This window comes from Octopus bimaculoides, chromosome 5 (genome assembly GCF_046866305.1).
Source record: "Octopus bimaculoides isolate indiv1 chromosome 5, ASM4686630v1, whole genome shotgun sequence".
NCBI classification, from domain to species: domain Eukaryota; kingdom Metazoa; phylum Mollusca; class Cephalopoda; order Octopoda; family Octopodidae; genus Octopus; species Octopus bimaculoides.
The window spans coordinates 500971-521126 of NC_142932.1; the positions used below are offsets into that span (position 1 = coordinate 500971).

At 35.9% G+C, this 20156-nt stretch overlaps 1 protein-coding gene across 3 annotated transcripts in view; it reads right to left on the reverse strand.

Annotated features, from left to right (window-relative positions):
* Nucleotides 1-20156, reverse strand: part of LOC106871249 (polynucleotide 5'-hydroxyl-kinase NOL9) — a 58585-nt gene that overhangs the window by 15335 nt on the left and 23094 nt on the right. For 2 of the 3 annotated variants that reach the window (XM_014917602.3, XM_089351910.1), the window contains exons 3-4: nt 6450-6979; nt 1219-1303 (exon numbers count right to left, since the gene is read on the reverse strand). In XM_014917602.3, coding sequence (XP_014773088.2) covers nt 1219-1303; nt 6450-6979 — 615 coding nt within the window. Of the gene's footprint in view, nt 1-1218; nt 1304-6449; nt 6980-15111; nt 20130-20156 lie in introns of those variants that run through there. The other variant, XM_014917601.3, reaches the window with a different exon arrangement.

The window sequence follows — 20156 nt, forward strand, 5'->3', positions numbered from 1 at the left end:
TATTATTTAGTGTTTTGAATTAATTATGCATTATCTCATAGCATCAAGATTTTGATGATGCAGTTGTTTTACTTTTAGAATGGCATTGATGGGTAGGTCTGAGAGACTGAATCTGGTCAGTTTGAACATAAAACAGGTGGAATATTTGGGCCAGATATAGCTGGTTTGAAATGTTAAAGGGTTAGAGTCAATAGTTAGATTAGACACCTCTCAAATTTAATCCTTTCATGAATCACAAGAGATCATAGGCTCTAGTAGCTGAAATTGAGAGCCAAATCTCCATGAACTAAATAATGTCTATCATGGGTAACTGTTCCAGAAAATAATTTGCTACATCTCAATGAGAGTTAGATGAACTCATATTATACAGAATAAAATGTCTTATCCAGAAATACAATGAAATATCTATAGCATATTTAAACTCACAACCCGAACAAACCCTTTTATTCTTTTACTTGTTACGCTCATTCATGTAAAACCACTCATTCTTTTAGGTTTTCGGCATTTATTCTATTGGTCTTTTTCTTGCCAAAGCACTAAGTTACAGTGAAGTAAACAAACCAGCATTGGCCATCACAAGGTGGAGTACAGAACAAATATAAAGACAAAACTGCACACACGCGCGCACACACACATACTCATTTACACACACGCACACACACACATACTCATTTACACACACAATAGGGTTCCATAGTTTGTCAAGCACATTTACTCACAAGGCATTCATTGGTTTGGAGGTCATAGCAGATCACACTTACCCCCAAAATGCAGCACAGTGGGACTTAATACAAAGCCATGTGATTACAAAGAAAACTTCTTAACTACAGTCATGCCCACATTAGTAAGTTAATTCAGTACCTTATGTATTTCACCTATATTTCTCCATGAAAAAAAAAATCTAGAGAATTACATTCAAAGAAACACTAACCACACATATCCTGGCCAACAATATAGTTGCATTTTTTCTATATCAACTCAAAGGTCATTAAAACAGATAATTTTCCTTTTGACATTTAAAAATACTCATCATACTATGTTTTTTTCTCAATCACATTTTGTCAATTCCTTCCTCCTTAGAAATGCAAACTCTGTAATCATATCTGACCATTAATTCTACTAAATCCATCTTTAATTCTACTAAATCCATCTTAATTGCAGTTTTTTTGTATAATTCACAAAAATAAAAATAAACAAACAAAAGACACCTTTACTTACATATTAAGGCAGATATTTAACAATCTTCGGCAAAATGTAGATTTTCCTGTATTTGTTGATCCACACAACAAAATTCTTGGATTCTCTGAAAATTAAGTTAAAAATGAACTCCATAAATTAGAAAGTCAAACATTTCATATTCAAAAAATATTGTAAGAGAAATTATTATCAAAATATTACTATTAACCCTTTAGCATTCAAACTGGCCATATCTGGCAAAATATTCTATTTGCTTTATGTTCACACTGGCCAAATACAATGTCATTCTAAAAGTAAGCAATCACATAATCAAAATCTCAAAGCTACAAAATAATGCATGATTAACTCAAAACAATATGAAGATTTAAGCATTGCATTTGACAAACTAAACTGAACTGGATGCGAAAGGTTAAGGACTGTGAGCGCAACACTCTAACCATTGGGTTAAAAGCCTTGTGGTTAGGGTTGCACTCAGGATTGTAAGATAATGCTTTTCTTTCTTACATGACGCAGTGTGTTGTTTTTTTCGCTTGAGTATACTCAGCTGTAAATGAGTTCCAACAATAGCTGAGAGTACAGTTCTATATTTAAGAGATGAAGAATTATGTACATTATTGACATTTGAAGGATATTTGTCCTCATCTTGTTTGTTGTTAACACAGCGTTTCGGCTGATATACCCTCCAGCCTTTTTTCGAAGCAAAGTGAGAGTTATAGATTACCTGGACCAGAGAAAGTTGTGACAAAAAGTAAAAATTATCATTGTCTTCATAATTAGTATAAATTACTCAGAAAGCAAAAGGCAGTATCTACAAACTTTGCAAGCCCTTTCAGATGGATAAAATTGGTGCAACCAAATACCCAACATTAACTGTTTAGCATTTAAACTGGCCATATCCGGCCCAAATATGCTACCTATTTTATGTTGGAACTGGCCAGATCTGGCTTCTCACACTTTATTTCTACAATGTCATTCTAAAATATACAATCACAAATCAAAATTTTGAAGCTATGAGATAATGTATGATTAATTCAAAACAGTGTGAATTAATAAGCATTATATTTGATAAAGTAATCTAAATGCTAAAGGATTAACATTTGCAGAGAAAAAAAAAAGGGGTATCAAGGAAAGCAGGAGTTTAGTGATAATGCTTGCAACAGAGTGAATTCAGAGAACAGCAAACAAGGACCAGGTGGTGGTGTTAAAGAAGGAAAACTGAGCATCACAGAACATAAAATTGAAACCACATTGTATACATTGTTTTACATGTTTGTTGGCACTCCGTTGCTTACGACGTCGAGGGTTCCAGTTGATTCGATCAACGGAACAGCCAGCTCGTGAAATTAACGTGCAAGTGGCTGAGCACTCCACAGACACGTGTACCCTTAACGTAGTTCTCGGGGAGATTCAGCGTGACACAGAGTGTGACAAGGCTGACCCCTTTGAATTACAGGTACAACAGAAACAGGAAGAGTGAGAGAATGTTGTGGTGAAAGAGTACAGCAGGGTTCGCCCCCATCCCCTAACAGAGCCTTGTGGAACTTTGGGTGTTTTCGCTCAATAAACACTCACAACGCCTGGTCTGGGAATTGAAACCGCGATCCTATGACCGCGAGTCTGCTGCCCTAACCACTGTTTTACATGAGATTAATGTTAATCTACAGCACAGGCACTAAATGCAATTAATATAAAATAAGCAATTAACAAATACAAATTTCTCTTTACATTGGTTGTTGTTGTTATTTAGGGTTAGGGTTAGGGTTGATTGAGCAGACCTATGATCAAATGTCTTGCAATCCTGATCATCCTGTCTTTTGCGTATCAGGGACTACATTGTCCCGTGTAAACTTCTTTGCATAAACTTGTAGGATGTGATGAGTGAAATTTGACTGAGGTTTCTAGTAGGCAGAGTAACCACACAGAAGCTCCTTCATTAGCTCATCTCACATAGGTCTTTGGGCATTGTTTCAAGCAGAGCAGCAGAATATGGGTTTCCAATTCCCTTTAGTCAAATTATATACAACTCAATACATTATGACCCTAAATGGTACTCATAGCTCAACCATGAAAACTAATGCAAGCACTTAACTAGGGATGAAATATGCTGGATCTAGCAAAACAGGAACCTTCACATTCAAGTCAATCCGTTTTAAACAAATTCAGCAGAGCAGAGAAGATAGGAAGGGTCAATACTGAGCTTGGGATTTCTAAAAATAAGGTAATGAGCAACGAATGTCTCCCATGATTAGATTTCAGTTTATTGCAGGGATGTTTTCCATTTTAAAAAATACCAAACAGCAATCAGAGAATGTAATAATCTCCTCATTCGCTGAGAGGCTTTTTAAGGATGTTAAGTGTTTCGCTTTAGATTCAGTGTTAAGTAGTTATTGTTATTTAGCCTCAGATAAGGTCTAATTGAAAGGTGCAGGCACAGCTGTGTTCCCTGCATGGAAAGTAGACATTATATGATGATGTGTTGTTGATGAGTTCAGGTCAGGATTGAACTCATGACCTAGAAACATATAACCCAATACCTCATCCACTTGTCGGTCCTAATGCACTGTTACTATAACTATTATAATTACTGTAACTATATCTGTGTAAAGGCACTCATGCTCATTTGCCAGTGTAATTGTGCTACACACACACACAAACATTGTAATATAGTTGATATGCATTAATTGTTAGTTTATCTCTGTATACAATCCTCTTTTTGTAGAAGTTATATAAAATAACTGCATAATAATTTGTTCTCATGACTACACAAAAAAGGAAAGCCAAAACAGAAACTGACCAATACTATTCATCAACAACAATATAAAATAAAATCTGGGATATATTTTGGAAGAACGTATTTTATTTTCAAGTCTTAATTGAGGAAGCTAAGTGTTCTAGTGTTTTGTTGTTATCAAATTCATTTCATTGAACAGAAATTAACTGAACATTTTTTAATCGTGGTTGTTTAACGTCCGCTTTCCATGCTGGCATGGGTTGGACGATTTGACTGAGGACTGGTGAAACCAGATGGCTACACCAGGCTCCAATCTGATTTGGCAGAGTTTCTACAGCTGGATGCCCTTCCTAACGCCAACCACTCAGATAGTGTAGTGGGTGCTTTTACGTGTCACCCGCACGAAGACCAGTCAGGCGGTACTGGCAACGGCCACACTCAAAACGGTGTATTTAATGTGCCACCCGCACAAGAGCCAGTCCAGGGGCACTGGCAATGATCTCGCTCGAAAGTCCTTACACATGCCACGGGCACAAGTGCCAGAAAGGCGACGCTGGGCACAGGTGCCATCACAATTTCGCTTTCGCTTGCCCCAATAAGTCTTCGCAAGCTGAGTTTTGTGTCCAATGAAGGAGACAATGTTGGCATGGGTGCCAGTCGTCGAATTTAACTCCATTTCGATTTCACTTGCCTCAACAGGTCTTCGCAAGTGGAGTTTAGTGTACAATGAAGAAAGGTATGCATAAGTGGACTGGCTGGGCCTTAGATTTAGGTCTCACCTGTGCTGCCGGGCCTTCCCACGCACAGCATATTTCCAATTGGCAGAGTTTCTACAGCTGGATGCCCCTCCTAACGCCAACCACTAAGAGAGTGTAGTGGGTGCTTTTATGTGCTACTGGCATGAAGGCCAGTTAGGCGGTACTGGCAACGGCCACGCTCAGAATGGTGTATTTTATGTGCCACCCGCACAAGAGCCAGTCCAGCGGCACTGGCAACGATCTCTCTCGGAAGTCCTTACACATGCCGCGGGCACAAGTGCCAGAAGTGCCATATATATATATATATATATGGCAGACGCAAGAAGATATGGGACGAAGTATTGAAGGCTGATCTCAAAATGTTGAATCTTATGAAGAGGATGACAGAGGACCAAGATATATGGTACACTGCTATACTCAAGAAGATCTACTCATCAAAACAGAATCGAGATCCTAAAATCAAGGTACTATGTAAAAAGCACCCAGTATACTCTGTCAAGTGGTTTGCATTAGGGTGTCCAACTGTAAAAAAAAAAACAAGCCAAAACAGACTATGGAACCTGGTCAAACCCCTGGCAGTTCCTATCAAGCTATCCATCACATGCCAGCATGGAAAATGGACATTAGATGTTGATGATAATTATCATCATTATATATATATATATATATATATATATATATATACATATATATATGACACATGAAATTTTTCGAGCGAGATCGTTGCCAGTGCCCCTGAACTGGCTCTTGTGCGGGGCCGTCATAGGATTTTCGAGCGAGATCGTTGCCAGTGCCCCTGAACTGGCTCTTGTGCAGGTGACACATGAGGTTTTTCAAGCGAGATGAGCGTGGCCGTTGCCAGTACCGCCTGACTGGCCTTCGTGCGGGTGACACGTAAAAGCACCCACTACACTATCTGAGTGGTTGGCGTTAGGAAGGGCATCCAGCTGTAGAAACTCTGCCAAATCAGATTGGAGCCTGGTGTAGCCATCTGGTTTCACCAGTCCTCAGTCAAATCGTCCAACCCATGCTAGCATGGAAAGCGGACGTTAAACGACGACGACGACATACAGTGTTCCTAGAAAAATATTTTTTAATTTACAATTATTTTCCCAAGCTAACATGTTTGGGTCACTTCTTAGCACCAACAAAAGCAAGTAGACTGGTTGTAGTTATTGTTAATGTTTATCCTTCATGCTAGTCTCAACTCAGCAGATCTGAGATAAGGAAGTAGTCAAGCAATAACCATCTCATCTTTATCTTGAACAATGCATATCTAGGTCTAAATCATCCATTATGTCTTCTATTTTGAAGATACAGGATGTAATCTGAGGTAGATTTGGCTGCTATTTCTAGCAGTTCAAGCAACATCATAGACACTCGGTCATTGGCTTTCCTAAGAGAAGGCTTTAACTCTTTAATCATTTGATCCACAGCCTACACCTTAAATACATAAGCACTGGGCTTCTAATAAACCAAACAAATAAAATTAAATTAACAGAAAAAAGTGAACTCAGTGTGTGTGTGTATCTGTGCTGTTTGTGTTGTATTTCTTTAAGTACCATAACTTAATGGTTTGATAGAGATCAATAAAATAAGTACCAAATTGAAATGAATGCTGTGGTGGGGGCAATTTAAACTGAAGTTGTTACTCCAATATGGCCACAGTTCACTAACTGAAAGAAGTGAAAGAATACAAAGAACAGAAGCATACAAAACGCTTTTTAAAATGGGTGAACAGAGAGCAGAAATTTGTAACAAACCTTTACTTTTTATAAATGACTCCCATTTTTCTATAAAATGCTCTTCCTCAGCTGAAGAAGTATAATCTGGCATATTTGATTTAGCAATGAAACCTATACCAAATGGCTGAAGGGTCTGGTTACATGTAGTTTTGTCTTCCTCCTTCAGTCCTTGAAAGAGACTCTGATATGGACGAATGGTGCTTATGTAATCAGTGAAAGCCCACCGAAGCCGACGGACCAACAGAATTACTGAATTAGAATCAATTCTGTTTACAAAATTGTCTGACTCTGAAAGCATCAATGCAACTTTCTTTTTGGTGCTGGCAAGACCATCCTTACCACACGAATGTAGAGTCATCAACTTGAGAGGTGTATGGTCGTGTGGAGAATATAATGGATGCCATTGTCCATCTGGCACTATTTTTGCATCTAATATGCAAATACAACCAGATAAAACACTGATTTCACAGAATCCAGCCAAGTTACTTTCCAATGGGTGTTTGAGATTTACAATGGCTTGGTCTTCACATCGAGCTATCCAGATATGCCTGAAAAATAAACAAATAAGTTAAATAAGTAGGAATTTTTCATTATTAGCTTGTTGTAGTATTGAGTTGGTGAATCAATGGGAAGGCTGGCCATTCTCAGATGATCCTCAAAATCAAGCAGTGCAAATATGACAATTAGCTGACTACTAAGGAAACATGTGCAGTAAAATATATGAATAGATAAAGATTTTCTTACACTGAGCTAGTGGTTCTCACCCGTTGGTAAGTGAAGGTTTTTTCATCAGTCTCATGGCTTTATTTTCTGCAATGCAGTCTCATTTGTTTGCAGCAGCTGAAATCTCAAACTCATAGATATGCATGTGCACACTTATGTCATGTAAAAAGTTAACGATTGTTCTGAATTAAAGTATATTCAGGACATAAAAAGGAAACCCAGCCTTTATACAAAGTAATAATTGCTGATCTATATAAGCAGTCCACTTTGGGATGCTGAGTTCATAAGGAGTTGGAAAATCTCAAGGAAGCATTGTGAAGGTGTACAATGTTCAAAGCAGGTGTGATTATTCTTAAAAATAAAATATGTAACCCAGGTATAATACTTACATTTTAAGCACATTCCCAAAAACATTTTTCTCTCATTTAGAATATGAGTGGAACATTGTGTTGTCAGTGACCAGAAACCTGACTGAAGATGTACCAAAGTCCAGCATAATTAGCTTCTGCAAGATGATACACAAACTCTTACAAACATTAACAGTATACAAACTACATATCAGATCCCCTGTGTAATTTGTGGTATACCAAGTGTATTATCATCCTTTCAGGGTTGATAAAAAGTACCAACTGAGGGCAGTAAACTAGAAAAACTGTCCTAGGGTCAGGCGAGATGTCTGACAGTATCTGTTTCAGCTCTTCGTTCTTCTGACAGCAAAACCTGCAACAAAACTGGTGCCAAGCAGTATCAGCCCAAAGCAGCAGCTTTTCTCTTGGATAAATATTGATGGCATGGAAAAGGGAAACTTGTATGCATGAGCAATTTCCAGTCTTCTTCAAAAATATCATGTGCCAGCCTCCACATGAGCAGATGAATGGTAAACCATGACCAACTGAAGCACTCATATATATATATATATACATATATATATATATATATAAAAGAAAAAATAATAAGGTACTCAGATATCTGAATGGTTGTACATTAAAGATTTTTATTAATGTCACACTTTATAAATATTAGCGCTTGCAGCTATTCTTCTGGGTTTTTCAATATTTGAAAAACTTACAAGAATAGGTGCAAGCGCTAATATTTATAAAACATGTCACATATTAATAAAAATCTGTAAATGTACAACCATCCAGATATCTGAGTACCTTATTATTTTTTCTTTTATATAATTCCTGTGCATCACCTCCAACACATATATGTGTATATATATATATATATACATAGAGTGTGATGGGTAAATTGTCGCCATTTTATATTTTTAATTTCACACATGCACATGTTTTTGATTTTGTCAACTATACAATGTAGTAGGGTCAGTTGGGGACTGTCTGTGAGAAAAAAAGCACCATGATGCAATTCACTGGGCCAAAAATTTGGAAATGACATGCTGTACTGTTTGTCATTTGCACAGGAAACTCCAACATGAACATTTCAGAGTGTTTGGGTGTCAATTTGAGGACATGTACTGAGAGTGGTAAAATTAGACATCCAGTTAACATAATGGTGCTTGGAGTGATGATGTTATACCTCCATTCATCTTCCCGCATGGTCTTAGACTCAACACGGAGGCCTACATCAAGTGCTTGGAGAAGGTAGGGCTGCCCTGGGTCAGGAGGGGGCTGCTAGAAAACCGTCTGGCAACAGGACTCTGCCCCATGCCACACAAGCAGGAGAACCCAGTCCTGGCTGTCACACAATTTCTGTGACCACACCACCCCTAACATCTGGCCACCTAACTCCCCAGACTGCAACTCCCTTGATTATTATGTCGGGTGCAGTTGAGCAAGAGACAAATAAAATTTCTTGTAACACCAAAGATGAACTGGAGGCAAGGATTATGGCAGTATTCACCAACTTAAACAAGGAGACTGTCCAAAAAAGTTGCAGGAGATTCCAAAGGTCATGGTTGAAGCCAATGGCGATTATATTGAATAAATTTACTCTTTAGTATTTAAAAAATTTTTTATGTAATTTTGGTAAATATATCTTAAAATGAGATGTCAGTGTTATTTTCATTCTTGCGTAATTTAAACAACAGTTTATTCACCGCACCATGAATATAAACATTACCCTAACTCAGTCCACCTTGCTGAAAATAGTAAGTACTCTGTAGGCAGCTGTGACACTGAAAAATTGACAAATAGATTCATTAGCCAGTAGTTTAACCCACTTCTCTCATGGAGGTATGCAAAATTCATTTCAGTACTCAACTTCAGCCTAGTGTTCTCTAATAACCACCCCCAACTCATCCTGTCATTGGAACTGGCATATAGATCTAATTAAAGGTTAAATGAGATGGCGACTATACAACAACCTATTCTGTGCACAAGCTTCCACTATCTCATGGACATCAAACTGCATTGCAACACTAAATGCATGTACCTTTGTTTCAGTGATTGGACTGCAGCCATGCTGGAGCACCACTTTTTACATTTTTGAGTTATATCCTGTAACTTCAGAATACAAATTCCCCCAGGATTGACTTTGCCTTTCCTTTCCCCAGCATATACTAGCATTAAATCTGTGGATTACATAGCAGATCTACAAATTTGTGCCCTTCTCACATTTTGAGAAATAATTAACAGCAAGAGACCTTTGGTGATAAAGAATCGCATTTGATTGAACAGACTTATGATCAAAGGCATTCCAGTCACAAACATTTTATCTTTTCTCCAATGTTCTACGACTATATTATCTCACATGTCCCTCTTGCTTTACGATGGAGATTTGACAACTACTTCTAGCAGACTAAGATTAAGTTCAGTTATTTGTTTCCAGGGTGGTAAACCTATGGCAAGATCAAGACATGAAAACCTTTATTAAAAAGCTCCCAATTATAGGACTCCCTTTACACTCAAATGCCAATATGGAACGGTTAGATACAAAATCATTTTAAATGGTACATATTTAAACTACAACTAATGAAGGAGCCTCAATGCAGTTGGCTTAGTCTGCTAGAAGTAGTAGTCAAATTGCCTTCAAACCACACCACTACTGTCTTAAAACAGAAAAGACATGTGAGATAACAGTCCTAGAAACATAGAAAAGATAAAATGGTCATAATTGGAATGCCTTTAATCATAGATCTACTCTATCAAAGCTGACCTGGGGCTACAAAAACACCTCAGCTGGACTAAATAGAATATAATATCAACTTAGAGTTTATAAAATAAAACCCCACCATGTTTTGGGATTGATTGAATCTATTGTGCATCGCCATTACAAACCTGAGTGACCCGAGTTTAGAAATATTTTGAACATGTCTCACTGCAGAGTGAAACTACTTCAAGGGAAGAGATGCTGTAACAGAAACATGAAGAGATGGAGCTTCCATCTGCCATTCATGACTGTAGTCATGTTGGGGCACCGATCTGAAGGGTTTAGTTGAACATATCAACCTCAGTATTTATTCTATCAGTTTCTTTTGCTGAACCACTAAGCTATGGAGATATCAACAAACCAACACTGGTTGTCTGATAGTAGTGGGGGACAAACACTACAATCATAAGCTTAATGGCCATATTCAAGAATAGCGTATCTGGAACTAGATTATTAAAGGTGTCCTCTCATTTTAGCTTCATGTGCTGATAACATGCCAGACAGTATTTTAAATGCCTGGTATCCTAATACAATCATCAATATAAGACACCAGACGTATTTAAAAATACTATCTGGTATGCTCTAAGCACATGAAACTAATAGTAGCACGTAAAACATATTGCTTATTAAATATTTCTCACACCAGATGGAGTACTTTTTTCGTTGATCTTATAGATTTTCTATAGGATTAAGAGCCAATACTGCAAGTTACATTTCATACACCATCAATGTACTGGATAGTATATTATGGTTACAGAATGAAATTTTGTCATTGTTAACAATTAATGTTTATGAACCAGTTGTTAAGAATGAGATGAGTTTAATATGTAAATTGGTCTATCCAATAGTGTTACACCATTAAATTTGGTAGGTATTTAAGCAATGCATTCATGGATAGTTGATGGGTTGGATGTGATGCTGATAAAAGAGCAATAACTCTTGAAATATGTATATACATCCATTGCTTATAAAATGCCATCATTTGCAGTGCTGGCTCGGAATTCTATAGAAAATTTATAAACGTTAAAATGAAAGCATTGTAATACCATCATCATCAGACGATATTAACAAACTTTTAATATACTTGGTAGTATATTATGCTTATAAAATGAAATACTGTGTCCTTGCTCGCCATTTATATATATATCTATATCTATACATATATAAAAGATTTAAATTCTAATAATGTAATGTAATAGGTATGTACTTTAAGTGCTCGGTTTGGTTTTCACTAAAACTCCAGCTTGAAATGCAACAGAAAGGAAGTTGGTGTCAAGGCAGCCTATCAAGGATGGTCAGATGTAAGTTCATTGTAGGGCAGATAGATATATCTTAGAAATAGAGATAAACAAGCAAAACATGTGGTATCACTTTACAGGATTTAATTTATAATTTAAACAGTACATTGTAGTTATAGAAAAAAATGTAAAGTCCCTTACAGCAGTTTCAAGAAATAGCTAAACATGTGGAACACCTGTTATTGAGCAAGGATTTTCATGTAAGCTAACTATACTGTCATCAGAAAGAGAGAGAGAAATAGAGAATATCCTTAATTAAGGACATTATTAGTTACCAAATTGTTGAAGATCTAAGGTATGTATAAAGATAATTGTGGTTGGTAACTCCATGATTGAAGAGTTTATGAAATCCTTACTAAATGAGTTTAAGACAGTTCTTCAATAATTTGGTAAGTACAAATATCCTTGATTAAGGACATTCATTGTCTCTCTCTCTCTCTCTCTCTCCAATCACAGAATAGTTAGCTTACATAGAAATCTTTGCTCAATAACATATACTCTACACACTTAGCTATTCTAGAACCTGCTGTGAGAGACTTTACATATTTACCATAACTACTCTGTACTATATTTAGATAACAAATTAAATGCTCTAAAGTGATACCACATGTTTTGTTTGTGCATTCTCTATTTCTAATATGTATATATATTGTTCCATGCTTGTTCCAAGCATGGCTTGGATGAGAACTGATTTTGAGGCAGGATTTTACAACCAGATGTTCTTTCTCTCACCATCCCCTAGGTAAAGGATTTTTTATATTCAACAAGTCTTCAAAAATGCAGAGTAGCCAATTATCATGTTAACATTAGCAATACTGTGCTCAAACTGTGACAACATAACATTCACGCACTTGAGCACATTTCTCATCTAGGAACCCTTTGATTACTATTGTATTCTGGTGGAACCCCATAACCATTCAATGTTTAAAAAACTAATTTCAAAGAAACTTCCTTCAAAATTCTTTGAACTATGTAAAGTGTTAGAGAAAGAAATCTAGCCTTTTTTTTTTTTTTTGCAATAGATACAAATACAGACATCTAAAGCAAATTTTTTCAGGAGCCCTTAAAAATACTCTTATGGAGCTCCAATTTACTATTTTGTTGCATGGACCCCCAAAATCTCATTTGGAAATTCAGGGACTATGTGGACCCTGGTTGAGAGCCACTGCACTAGGGAAATGCATGTCAATCGATTCTTCCAGGAACAACTATTTTCTGTAACTGGTGGAGGGCCTACTCTCACACTCCCAAAATTGATGGTTATAATTTTCAACATAGAAAAGTGGACCACAGCATTGAGTTTAACTCCAAAGATGGTCTCCATACACAACAAGTGGAAAGCACATTGTCATTTATTCACTCATTTTATACTAGCCAATGTGGGACCCACAAGAGTTTATGATGCAGCAGATATGAAAATTATTTGTCTGGGTAACTCCTAGAGTCTATCGCAAACTTCTGTTTTCGAATTTTTTAAACAAAATGTATTGTTTACATGACCTGAAGTACAGTAGTATAACAGGTTTTTTTTTTTTTTTGGCAATTTAACAGGGGGTTTTTTTTCTTGCAATTTTCGCAAAAAAATTTCATTGAGGATTTTTTCTTTACACTGCCTGTTCCAACATTTCACATAACTTTATTCATTTAAACTTGCCAACTTCCAAATCCTGCTTTCTGATTGGGTAAAAATGATAAAACTTTAAACCGCTGTAACATTTTTCTAAACAATTTTAAGGAACAAGTGAATAACATCAGATTCAACATGAAAAATTACATCAATATACCAAATTTGAAAATTTTCATTCGATTTTAAATCTTCAAAGAATGTGACAGCAACAGAAAAAATCCTCCACATCTTACCAGGCCCTGCACTATCACACCCAAGTCTTCCTCTATATATCAACCCTCTTGCATCCACAACTTTCATATAGCCAATAGGAACATCTTACCAGTTTTAGAGGGCCTGCACAGGCAATGGACATAGCTCCTCTGTCCAGACATTAAAAAAAAAAGCAAACAAATTGAGGTGCATTAATTTTCAAATCTATTGTGTTCTCAACTTCTCTCTTTTTGAGACTGGAGTGATTGCATGAACGAACAAAGATGCTCTGATCTAAATGTATAATAGTATGCATTTGTTGTTTAGGAAAAGTACGACAGCTATTCAGAGATTACATATTTCCTGGCTTTGAACAGACACCCTAACCTCTGTGATGCTGTTTTGACTATGTGCAATGAGAAATTATAGCATATTTTGTAGCCCAAACATTTGTAAAGACTGTAATTGAAGTATTATTACTGCCTTGACAACTTATTTTCAGGTTTTACAGCTACATAATAAAAAATAAAAAAATTGTAGTTTTCATGGTATACAGACAATGTTCAGATTAAGGTATGGATGAAAGTCCCTTAAATTATCTTTGAGCAAAACACCTGTTGCTCTCTCAAAGCTACCTAAATACAATATAGTAGTAAAAGTCATTTGCATCAGACATTAACATGAAAATAACTTTATTTGTTGTATGTATTGAAAAAAAAAGAAAAAAAATTCTGATTTGTTCTTAATAATACTTTCTCAGAATTGTATTTTGGATTAATACGTTGTTCACATTATAGACTAACATAATAAATGGATGGATGAAGAAAATATGTGCAAAACAGTGAGCAGTTGATCAACACTGTACAAATATTGTATTATTATTATTATTATTATTATTATTATTATTACTACTACTACTACTACTCTTCATTAACACACATTTTCTTTCAGACCAACAAGCCGCAAAGAATGTATTAGTTTTAACAGGAGAGTTAAAATTTATATAGATCAACAAAATCTCATGGGTACAGTCCAGTCACACAGCTGTTTAGCCTCCATTTCACCCTTTAGCATTTAAACTGGCTTTATCTGGCCCAAATATTCTACCGGTTTTATTTCCAAACCATCCAGATCAAGTTTCTCACACCTACCCTACAACGTCATTCTAAAAATAAGCAATCACATTACCAAAACCTCAAAGCTGAGATAATGCATGATTAATTCAAAACACTGAATGAATAAGCATTACATCTGACAGAGGAATCTGAATGCTAAAGGGTTAAAGATGACTGAAACCGGTTATACAGCTCTTACTACTGGCACAGCTGAAAAATGAAACAGTGTTAAATTTGAAATTCCAGAGAAATGGTGATGGCTTGTGTCAACAACGTACAGTCCACAGCTAAGTTTCATCAACTGATCATGCAGATAAGATATTTGAATGCCAGTTTACAGTGGTTACATCTATTTAATACAGAGAAAGCCTCTATGAGTCGCAGCCTGAAGTCCAGCAATTCTTCATAAAAAGCTTAAATACCATATTTTCTCCAGACAAGGAACATCATACAGACAGAGCCGTTTGTCCATCTAAGGCAAGAGTTTCTCTCTTTTAATCAAGTTTTCACATCTAGCATTCTCACTATATATAATTCATGTTCTTGATATGTAATAAATATACTGAACATTATAATATGCCAATATAGATAGTAAAAGTCATTTGCATCAGACATTAACATGAAAATAACTTTATTTGTTGTATGTATTCAAAAAAAGAAAGAAAAAAAAACAAATAAATAACAAGAGGCAACACAGAAATAACTGAATTGAATTGACAATGTGGTAAGAAGCATAAGAAATAGGAAGAAATGAAGTAATTGATAATGTAGAACTGAAGAAAGCAGAGCAAGACTTCCAATTGCAGACAACAAATGAAAATTTAAAAAAAGAAAAACATTTATTATTTCTTCATTGAGTATGTATGCTTCCTTATAACCTAATCCATAACCTCTCATTTTTTTCTGTTATACATACTTTTAATCAAAACATTTTCCCTAAATTTATTTTTTTCAGCAGAGTTACGAATCAGGACACCCACCTAAGTTGGATTTTCTGTTTTGACAGTGATTATTCTAAATTTCCTTTTTCACCACAGCCTTAATTTTTTGGAAATTTATGGTTTTTCTCTTACCCACTTTCTTTCCACAATCAAACTGATTTGGGCCAATTTTTTTGGCATTGCACACTTGACAATGGGAGGGGACTTTTCAGTTTGAAAAAAAAAAAAAAAACTTTTCAGAAGAAAAGGTGTGTGAATTAAAAGAGATTTAGCTGTTGTTTCTAGCACATCCTACGACTCCCTAATATCTTCCTCATTTCTTCTCCACCAAGCAAGATTACATAATGTCCCTTTCATTTCTCTTAGTGCCAAGCAAGATTACATGTAAGAAAAAGCATTTAAAAACAGAAAAGTCTGTTATTAAAAAAAAAGTTTGAAAATTTATGATTTTTTTTCAACCCCCTTGTTTGTTTCTGTTTATCAATTCAAAATATTGGAAAGCCTGAAAAGATCATTGCTGGGATTTATCCAGTGATTTAAAAAAAGGGTATGTAAAAGTATTTATTTTAATAATATTCTTTTCTGTTAGTAAAAAGTCTTTCCTTACACATGCAAGCTTGCTTGATGCAGGGTGGAAGAGGGCTGCTGTAAAAATTTAAATTACAAACTATTTTGTTGCTTAAATCCCAGCAATGGATCAGCATACCATAAAATGTCTATGAGTACAAAACAATTGAAAAACATCAATACATATCAGAATAGCAAAGAAATGAAGAGGCAAAAAAGTTTGTCTCTTAAAATCACACACCTTTTTTAAATCACTGTGGATAAATCCCAGCAATGACCTTATCAGACTCTCCAATATTTTAGAATTATAAGCAGAAACAAATGGAGGGAAGGGTTGAAAAAAAATAAATTTTCAAAATTTTTTTATTTTAGGTAAATATACTTTTTCTCACACACAGACTCACATGGTGCCGATGAGAAACAAGGTCCCAGGTGGTCGTAGGATGTGCTAGAAACAACGGCTAAATCTTCCTTAAATCACTTTTTCTTCTGAAAAAATTTTCAAAAAAAAAAAAAGTCTTTTTTCCCCTTTTTACCAAAAAAGCTTCTTCCTTTGTTTTTAAGTGTGTAGTGCAAAAAAGATTGGTCAAAATCAGTTTGGATAGGAGTGGGGGAGGGGTAATGGAAAAAGCATAAATTTTCAAAACAATTTTTTCATAAAAAGCACATTTTAAAGGCTATAGTGATTTTAAAATAATAACAATAATAATAATCTCCCCATCAAAATGGAGAAATCCAAATTTTGTGGGTGTCCTGATCTGAAATTCAGCCTTTTTTCATAGTACATTCTTTAACTAAAAACTTCTTCCTATCAGAGAGGGAATAAAAAAAAAAAAAAAAAAAGTTTCAGATAAATGAAAAGTAAATGAACAATATGCCAATCAAAAAGCATCTAGTTGACTGTTTCATCAATGGTCTTTGGAGTAAGAGAAACTACCATGCATTTTGCATCAAATGACGAAAGAGACGTGGTATAGATCTTTTACATTTCCCTACAATGTCTGTCTTAGTGGGCTTAATGGTTTGATTGTTACAAAGAACTCAACAGAGAACAGTATGTCATTGCAACAATAGCAGCAGAAATGGGTTTCATGAGCAAAACAAGACAAAGAAATTAAAGAGTTGCTGACAGTGGAAGGAAGGGAGTGATGGTGGTAAGTGTTGATCTTGCTGGTCGACAGCAGCGACAGAGCCAGTGGTGATGGGACATAGGACAGAGAAAACAGACAAACAGACTAACATTGAATTTAAAGAGCTTTGAAACGATTTTAAAGCTGCTCATTTTGTTTTCCAATTCTGCATGTATAAAAATGAACAGACCTAGACTACTTGTGTACATCTTTTGCTGTATTTTCAGATTATCATAAGCAATTTAGTTGATTGCAAGGTATAAAAGATGCTGACAGGTAATTACGTATGTATGCATGCATGCATGTATATGTATGTATATGCGTGTTTCTGTATGCCTATTAATGAAGTATGAGAAAGTAACTCAATGAAAATTTGAAAAATCAGATGATAGAAAGGTAGACAGACAGGTAAATGATTTTTTTTTTTTTTTTTTTTTTTGTGAGTGTGTAAGAGTTTACTTTTTCTTTTTTCCTTTTTTACAATGATCTGACCGCACTATGCTTTTGAATGCATGTTGCTTGTGAGCTTTGTCCTGCAACTGGCAATTCAAATCAAATACATCTGCTGGCAATGGAAATTTTTTCAATAAGTTCTTTCGTAAGTGAAGCTTTTTCAGATAAGCTCCACTTTCAAGACTGATGCCAAGGTCTTTTGCTGTGCTCGTAAAAAGTCTTGCTTCAGTAGTTTCATCATTGGAGATGTCCTCCTCACTGCCAACTTCGTTCGAAAATGTAATGCTATTTCTCAAACAATGTTTGGTTTTCATAATGTCCCTTTCATTTCTCCTCGATTTTTTCTGGATCACTAAACGTTGCGACATACATTTTTTGGAGGTTTTTCTGTCATGCTGAGATGTCATGTGTTGCTGTGCAGCAGTTTTCAGAATAGATTGACTCTTCAACCTTTGGTTTATGTTTTCTAGTTTAGATGTAATGTAGCTAATCCCTTTTATCACAGAATTTGATCGATTGGACGCTTCTCCCGCTTTGCCTTTCAACAGTTCTTGGTCAGTTTTACAAATAATTCGTACAAAAGCAGCCAATGAAAGAAACAATTTCTCCATTTCCTTCATAATATTAAACAAACCCGACTCTTCTGAATTATCAGAAAGGCTTGACACTTCGGTGTCATCAGAGCTTTTCATTCCTTTATCACTCGAAACGTTGCTACTTGCGGTAGTTCTAGAACTACTGCTGACGGTACTACTACTGGCACTGTCATCACTGACACTATTTAATTCATCACTCTCAGAATTGTCCCCTGAATGCTTTTCAATCACTGACATGATGCTTGCAAGATCATTATGCCTGATTTTAACTTTCTTGGCTTTCCGGTTAGAATTCTTGAGATTTTCTCTGAGCAACTGAAAGAGTTGACTCTCAAGTAGATTTCTCTTTTCCTCACTGACATCATCAAAGAGACTGACAATTCTTTTAATTTCAGAGATCAAATTGGTTTTATGTTTTCTACTAGTTTCTTCACCTGCTTCCGCAAGTGAAGCCTTTTCTTCCATTTCTCCACCTGTAGAACCATTCTGGGTCTTTTCAATGTCTCTGACCCCTTCTGTATCTTTTGAAACAGCAGCTAAGCCCATAGCCTCCTCACTAACCTTTGTAGGACCCTGGAAATTGTCAGGCAGACCATTTTGGATCACGGCTGCGGCAATATCTGGTGTCAGAATATGACCATTTTCATTTGAGGAAGTAATATCGTCTAAAAGGTCATCAGAAATCATATTCTCAAGATCCCTTGGACTGTGATTGACTATTTTATGATTAAGAATTTCATAAACCATTTTCCGTCGGAAATAGGGCATATCTTCTTGAGTAAAATCCATTTTGTCTCCTCGGCTGATGTACTCTGCATAAATACAACTGAAGACACCACAATCAGACATGTTTTCTTGAAGTGGTATATTCTTCATATTCACTTTCACCCAACAGTTGGTATCCATTTCAATATTCTTTTTAGCTTTCATTTCTTCTCTCAAATAGTTAAGAATTGCATCCATAGCATCATCCCTGTCTTGTAAATAACTGTCATAATAGCAGATACTAGACTGAAGGAAATCGACAGCTATGAGAGTCCAATGATTTTCACTCTCCAAATGAATTGGTATCAGCATTAAATCATGATCAAATATGTCTACATTTTTGGTCCACCGCCTTACACCATTATAGCCTCGTTTCATTACCATGGGAAAGAAGAATGTGCTTGGAATGTAGACTGAAGGATAGCCATCTATTTTACTTCTTTGAACAATGATATTCATGTAAAAGTTGATGATTTCATCATTGAGCCAGTTGGCCCCAACTAAAGTAGCCATATCACATCGCTTTATATTTATGCGGAAGCCTTGAGTCAGTACTTCTTCAGGAGGAACAGGTTGCAAAGCCCTTTCAACCTCTAAAATACCTTCTTTACCAAAGCTTGCAGGGTAATAATATTTTACTTTAGAAGTACCAAACGAAGAACTGTTTGGTTGAGACTGAGTGTGATTTAAGTCAGTGTATTGCTGTAGATGACATGGTTGGGAAGATTGGTTGGGATCAGTTTGGTTATTTGAGATATGAGTCTGGGATTTGATATCAACATTATAGGTATTGTATATTTGAGTTTGATCACCAAAATGACGTACAGAACCATCTTGCACCTGAATATGATTCTCAGTAAATTGATTCTGTTGCTTTTCTTGTTCTGAATGATAATGTTGAAGCGAAGGATGAGAAATACCTGGGTTGCTGTGTCCTGATAGTGTACTGTCAAGAACACCACCAATAATTGACAAATTGGAAGTGTTCACAAGACCAGCATGTTTATTTTTCTGTAGCACTTGATGGGAATGTGGCTGCTGTTCTTGAAAGTTGTTACCATGAGGCCATGGATGCAGTACAATTGATGTTGTGTCTCCATCATGTTGTTTCCAGGCACTACCATAGTCTTCTTGAGTCACTTCTCGACATCGCTCGTCATTAATCATTTCCCAATTTCCACTGCCAATAAAAAATTGGGCTTGAAAA